At 38.1% G+C, this 7485-nt stretch overlaps 2 protein-coding genes across 5 annotated transcripts in view; one reads left to right on the forward strand and one right to left on the reverse strand.

Moving 5' to 3' along the window:
• Window positions 1–3707, reverse strand: part of LOC115229081 — a 28628-nt gene extending 24921 nt beyond the window's left edge. For 2 of the 4 annotated variants that reach the window (XR_004997274.1, XM_029799504.2), the window contains exon 1: window positions 3590–3707. The gene's annotated coding sequence lies outside the window, so the exon portion shown is untranslated. Of the gene's footprint in view, window positions 1–2242; window positions 2262–3576 lie in introns of those variants that run through there. The other 2 variants (XM_036499098.1, XM_036499099.1) reach the window with 2 other exon arrangements.
• A 2818-nt stretch (window positions 3708–6525) lies between these two features.
• Window positions 6526–7086, forward strand: LOC115229082. Its single transcript, XM_029799505.1, has one exon. It carries the CDS (start codon window positions 6526–6528, stop codon window positions 7084–7086), a length of 561 nt encoding a protein of 186 aa, XP_029655365.1.
• The last annotated feature ends 399 nt before the right edge of the window (window positions 7087–7485 follow it).

Consider the following 7485-nt stretch of genomic DNA (forward strand, 5'->3'; position numbering starts at 1 on the left):
ACTGTAACACTTGCGCCATCTCTAGGTTTGGGGCTTGCAACACCTGGAAGTTCTGACCCCAACTCCTCCTGCATCTCACCAGAGTTGGTGTCTGTGCACTGTGACACTTGCGCCATCTCTAGGTTTGGGGCTTGCAACACTGGAAGTTCTGACCGCAACTCCTCCTGCATCTCACCAGAGTTGGTGTCTGTGCACTGTGACACTTGCGCCATTTCTACATACTTCATCTTGACCAGCTGGATCTTCAGGCCATGCAGATTCTTACAAACTTCCAACAAACCCATTCTGTGTCCATTGATGACTTTCTATTGAGCAAACCTATAACTGAAAATAACCCACCAATGACCATCCCACCATTTTTTCGAGATTACCTAATATGTCCCATTTTTTAATATGATAGGGGTGTAATTTGAGGAATATTCAGTTGCTATTTGTAGTAGGCTAACAGCTGTCTCATTGGCTCAGATCTTTGTGGTAGCCTAGGGTTAAGTGCATTTAGCTCTTACTGGTTTTGTGGTATGATGACAAATTGGAAGAAATTTAAGGGTTTTAGGTACTTTACATCTTGCATTGTAAACCCCATCATCAACTATTGCTTTCCCATCCTTTCAAAGGTTGATAAAATACCAGTCCAAAACTGTGGCTTGGTGGAAACATTGGTATTGGACAAAATGTTTTGTGGTATTGTTCCAGATCTTTGCATTCTAATTTCTAAAGGTGTGGTGTGACAGACTTGTCTATACCTAGCCAGTGTAATAAAGGAATCAGAGACCACCTTTGTATTTTCCACAAAAGTTCTCAGGAATAAACACATATCATGTCTAAAGGAAGACAGCAGGGGTGTTCATGACCCAACACAGAAAGGCCGGCTATTCAGACTATGCACTACTGTGTTGATAGTATTAACTCTGATTTGACCATCCTGTCTCAAAAAGATAGTTGTGTGGTTAACAAGTTTACTTCTTAAACATGTAGTTTCAAGTTTAATCCCATTCCATAGAACTTTTCCTTCTACTACAGCTTTGAACCTTGTGAAGGAATTTGGTAGGTGGAAACTGTAGTAAGCAACATGTGTGCATATATATGAATGAAAAGGTCAATGTTCTATGCTTGTCACCAGATGAGTGAATCAACCTGACCAATTTCAATCTGACACGTGAAATGAAAAGGCAAGTTCTAACTGCCAACCATAGCAACTCATAAATTACCAGCTTCTTCAACATGACTGGGTCCTTCATGTTCAGGGTCAGGAAAGAATAGGAAACGTACAGCGGGAACATGCCATGAATAGCCAAGAGAAAGAAATTTTCTCAGTAGTGAGAGGTCTCCAGGACAGTCAAATTCAGCCAGCAGGTCTAGGGTATCATAACCCCAACAGATTGAAAAGGGAATTGCAGAGAAGCTCAAAATAGCAAAATTCCACTATCAGATATGTAGTGAACAGGGACAGCAGATACAAATTCTATAAGATGTGGAGTGAGCAATTAGTGTCCAGCAGGAGCCAGAACCTTGCAATCATGTGAACTTGAAGCATCCTGATTTGAATGATCTAGATAGTTATGTTCGTGACATCATAGGTTGGGAGCATTGAACGGAAGGGATGCCTTAGGTGTTGTAGGCAGAATGGGAAGAAGCCACCTGATTCTAGTATGCATCAGGACTGTCATTGAGGCTCAAGGCAATTTTGTTGAGTTTCTTTGATATATCTAGCGAAACTCATATACCCTGTACATATCTCCTATTTAGGTTCACTAACCTAAGAATTAAACTCATGCCAACCAGCTAAACTACAACACAACACACTCAAACTCTGGCAAAAAGTGTAATTAATATGATGGTTAGTATTTCTCCTCTAACAACTATATATCCCCCACTATCACAAAAACTTATTTACTTCGCTCAAATTCAAGAGAAATTATGAGCGTCAGATATATTTCATGATAACTAAAATAAGAAAAACAATAATACAAACACCTATAAATGCACATACAAACATATATAAATATAAACATACACAAAGTACAGGGGCACACAAATACAGAGATTCCGAAAAGGTAAAAAGAAAACATACTTAACAATACGTAGAATACGACTCTTTTTTCATAAGTCTATCTACGAAAGGACAAAAAGAAGCACAGTGCAGAATTATTATTTTCTAACGAAGTAGGGACAGCTTAATGAAAATTACCCGCTTTAACTAAAACTATGGAATTGTGGGAATATAACAAACGTTGAGTTTTACCTCCAAAGTCCACAAAGTGGCACTGAAATAAATGTTTAAATTGGTTACATGTGACACAACTCTATTACATGTATTAAGAAGTTGAAATACAAAGCGTGTCAAAATATATTGCAAGGGTTTCGTTTTGTTGTGAAGCCCCCAAGTCATATAAGACACACAAGCCATATATCTATTCAGTTTGGGGGTATTTTTTGGTTATTGTTGTTTATTTTCTTAATTCAGTAACAGTGTATTATGCCGAATAACTTCCAAAGAGTCATTTTCTGAACACAATTGGGAGTTGTTTTGAGAAGAGATTTAGATGCTATTTCCAGAAGGTCGAGCATTCAGTCTTTAGCTCGTGTTTTTATTGTTGAGAGAAACGGTTATCTTTGTACGAAAAGGATATTAGTTGACTAATTCCATCAGTGGAATGTTAAAGAATTATCAAATGCGAGGTGAACCTTGGAATGATATATATTCATATATTGGTAAGATAGCATCAATCGAAGTAAAATGCAAGTTCACTCTGGTATTCTGCTAGCCATGTTCGTCACCTTGATAATAACTGGCGGGATTTGAACTCATAACAGAAAAAGTGGCACAGGAAGTTTGCCTGGCGCTCTATGGATGCTAACACTAACAATAATATTTCTAATAATAGGCAGAAATCCACAAGTTTGGGGGGAATTTATGCAATTATTAAAATAGACCTCGGAAATGTGAAAGACAAAGTCAATCTCGATGGGATTTGAGCGCAGGGCGTTAAAGAACAACTAAATACCACAAAGCGTTTTATCCATCTCCTTACTCTGAAACTCCAACACACCCCTAACAATAATAATTATTTTTCTAACATGGCACAAGATTAGAAATTTAGGGGAAATATTATTCAATTAACTCGATACCAGTTTTTCACTGGGATTTTATCAACCCGGAAGAATAAAAGACAAATTTCTATCACGGAAAAATTTGAGGCCAAAATACAAACACTGATAATTTCCTTCGACTAAACACGAGGGAATTTTTGAAAAAGGGTGGGAAATGTATAGGTGACTAAGTAACCCTGAAGTATCCGGCTCATCCCGCCTTACCTACTTAAAAAATGGGAATTATACAAACTAGTGGGAGAGCTTCTGCCAAACAAATAGATAATTAAATGTATAGCATTTAAATTTCCCTCAACACTATTGTCTATAAAGTAGTGGAGAGAGACAACTAAGAAACTTCATACACGGTCAGCACAGAGTAACACTCAACCCCCTACGAACTTTAAAATAAAGACCAACCGTTTTAAATGCTATATAGTAGGACAATGATATACAATAAAGCTATAAAATTAACAAAACAATTACGTAATAGCTACACCTGTTCTATAGTCCTCCAAAAGTAAATCTGAGCAGATGGCAACCGATCAACAACGAATAGGGGGTCTATATTTAAAGATTATGCGCGCTGATTTCGCAACCAAAGTTTGATTAACGCATGAAAGACTTTTCACTACACTCGCGTCTCAAATTTCTATTCTCATCCGATCGATCTGACCAGAGTAATAAATGTATATTATGCATATTCTTATAATATACTTACAAACAACTTGTAAAGCCCGTCGATAATATTTCGGTAGAAATTTAGTTTGTTTCTTTCACACTCCCTTTTATAACTCCCGCCTTCGGAACAATTATTGATAGCCGTAGTTTCGTATTCTGATCTTGCGTAAGATATTTACTTTGGTGATCTCTGCCTAAACACTAACGTTCACCGTAATATTATATAATCGCTGCACATGGTAAATTCGATTATCTGAAGTTTTAAAAATACTAATCGATGAGCGAGTTTCAAAATTTTCTCTTTTCTACATAACACCGGTAACGTACGTTACATGTTCCTAATATAATTTCATTCATTCAGAATAGTCTTTGAGTGTTTCAACTTACTTCTCCTCTTATCCAGACTTTCGTCGTAAAATCGAAAGTACTGTCGAGCAAAATAATTATTATGTTAAAATTAGGAAACCTGTACATGTCCACGTTTTATGCTAAAAATAACAGCCAAATCATCTCCTTAGCAAAATATTCTGTAAGGCACCGCCGAAAAAGTAAAAAGCATAAATTCACTGTTCGATTTAAGCAATTCTTCGTACCCGTTAATTTTTACTATTGTTCTTCATTTAACACCTATGATCATTTATTAAGTCTGCACAAAATGGTAAAAGGTTATATTGAAACTATATACTGTTTTGAGAGAAGTTGCATTGTACCAAATGTGCAAATATTGTAATACATGTCTGCTCTACACTTTTATAAAGAATTGATTTCTGTTGTAGGAACTGGAAAATTTAGTCTTGTATTAGAGGAATCCGAAAATAACACTGCTAACAATCTCCTGAGAATGTCATAATATACTTCAATAACAATTACAAACAAGTTATGCACATATATTTTGATTTGGTGCTTAGAGAAGTGTAATGCTTATTGTTCTACAGATGTTCGGAATGATGCCAGAGACGTTACAAAAAAAAAAGACAAAAAGCTAGTGATAAAGAAATTAAGCGTGAAAAATTGTGGGCTGTAGATGTTGTTGATTCGTTTTCCAACTTATTCACATCTTTCGTTATCATTTAAGGCCACAACATATTGTTTTATTTGATTATATTTGTTTTTTCTTGAAGGCGGTGAGCTGATAGCACACTGGGCGAATTGCTTGGCGTATTTCGTCTGTCTTTACGTTCTGAGTTCAAATTCCACCGAGGTCGACTTTGCCTTTCATCCTTTCGGGGTCGATAAATTAAGTACCAGTTACGCACTGGGGTCGATGTAGTCGACTTAATCCCTTTGTCTGTCCTTGTTTGTCCCCTCTGTGTTTAGCCCCTGGTGGGCACTAAAGAAATATATATTTGGTTTTTCTTGAAGGCGGTAAGCTGATAGGATCGTTAGCACACAGGGCGAAATGCTTAGCGTATTTCGTCTGTCTTTACGTTCTGAGTTCAATTCCACCGAGGTCGACTTTGCCTTTCATCCTTTCGGGGTCGATAAATTAAGTACCAGTTACGCACTGGGGTCGATGTAGTCGACTTAATCCCTTGTCTGTCCTTGTTTGTCCCCTCTGTGTTTAGCCCCTGGTGGGCACTAAAGAAATATATATTTGGTTTTTCTTGAAGGCGGTAAGCTGATAGGATCGTTAGCACACAGGGCGAAATGCTTAGCGTATTTCGTCTGTCTTTACGTTCTGAGTTCAAATTCCACCGAGGTCGACTTTGCCTTTCATCCTTTCGGGGTCGATAAATTAAGTACCAGTTACGCACTGGGGTCGATGTAGTCGACTTAATCCCTTTGTCTGTCCTTGTTTGTCCCCTCTGTGTTTAGCCCCTGGTGGGCACTAAAGAAATATATATTTGGTTTTTCTTGAAGGCGGTAAGCTGATAGGATCGTTAGTACACAGGGCGAAATGCTTAGCGTATTTCGTCGGTCTTTACGTTCTGAGTTCAAATTCCACCGAGGTCGACTTTGCCTTTCATCCTTTCAGGATCGATAAATTAAGTACCAGTTGCGTACCGGGATCGATCTAATTGACTGGCCCTCTCCCACAAAATTTCGGGCCTTATACCTAGAGTAGAAAAGTATATTTGGTTTTTCTTCGATTAAGTCTTTTCATGTTTATTTTTTATAACTTAAGAATATTTCCAGTTTTACTTTTATTTCTATTGTTATTTAGGGATTGGTTTATTTTTCTGGTAATCTTTTGTGTTAATATTGTCTATGACACAACCAATTCATAACTTCTTAACCCTTTTAAAACAGTTGACATAAATTTACACACACTAAGTACATGCTTTAAGTCGGCCGACATAATTATAAGCCGCCTGATTTAGTACCTGTTGCCTGAGTTAGTACTGGTCCACCAGTACTAATGACAGGCCGGTTAGAGGTTTCATCTAAATATTTACAACCCGATAGGCAGGTCCTGCCACTCTGGCTCTATCAACTTTAGTCATTGCATCCAGTTTCATCCAATTTATGGTCGTCATGTCCTACCACTCCAGCTCCATCAACTTCATTGTTGCATCTTGTTTCATCGAATTTACGGTTGTCACACCAAGCTCCACCGCCTCGCTAGTTATTCTTCCAATTCTGAAGATGACTCAGAGAGTAAGTACTTTCCTAGTTCGGAATCAGATGATGATATTCTGGTGAATCAAAATACTGCTTGCCCTTCTGATACTGATGGGCATCATGAAGAAATCAACCTTGACATCATATTGAAATCAAGATCCAGCCACATTGACACCTTTCTTTCTGGAAACGATGCCACTTGATGGACTTTTGGTGCTTCTTCGAAATCTACATTTCAACTCAGGCAAGAACCAGGATGACAGGCTGCACAAAATATGCCCTATTGTAGTGGCTGAAAATTTCAGAACGATGTATGTCCCCACACAACACATTTGTACAAATGAGAGTTTGTGGAAATTCAAGGGAAGGATCCGATTCGAACCATACAACCTGACCAAGTGTGCCCAGTTTGGAATCGAGGTTTATAATGTATGCCAGACAACTGGCAGAGCTTGTGGGTACATTTGGACTTACAAAATCTACACTGGTCAGGACAGATTGGTTCTTTCAGTGTCTATTCGAGCATCAACTGATGTCATGTTGTTGCTGAATGAAAACTTGTTTGACAAAGGCTACAATTTTTATATGGACAACTGGTTTTCCAGTCCAGACCTCTTCCTGCAGATGAGGAGGACTAATTCCTGTGGGACTGTGAAGATGCACAGGAAAAACATGCCACCAGATCTTCAGAAGATAAAACTTCTAAGTGGGAAGCAGTATACCAATGCACTGATATTGGCATTCTTGTTCTAGTGTAGCATTCTGCAAGCATGAAGGACACTAGGAAACAAGATGCAGACGGTGATGCTATAATGAAACCAGGTGTAGTTGTTCATACAACGAAAGGATAGGCAGGGTCGATTGCTCAGATCAGCAGGTGATAACACACAAATCAGTGAGAAATCACAATATGCTGTGCTTGAGAAGGTAAAAATGGGCTTCTATCAAACCTTCTCCAAAAACTCATCTTCTAACACCAATTCTCCCATCAATCTTCTGCAGTATCCTATTTCTTTCCTTCACTTCCCCTCCACTGAACTGCCGTTCTCTGTGTACAATTCATTCTCTGTCTCTCATCATTTGTCATGCTATACCAATACTAATAGTACCATTTTTAATAAATTACAAGAGTCGATGAAAGAATCTCCATGT

This window comes from Octopus sinensis, unplaced genomic scaffold (assembly GCF_006345805.1).
Source record: "Octopus sinensis unplaced genomic scaffold, ASM634580v1 Contig11718, whole genome shotgun sequence".
Taxonomy (NCBI): domain Eukaryota; kingdom Metazoa; phylum Mollusca; class Cephalopoda; order Octopoda; family Octopodidae; genus Octopus; species Octopus sinensis.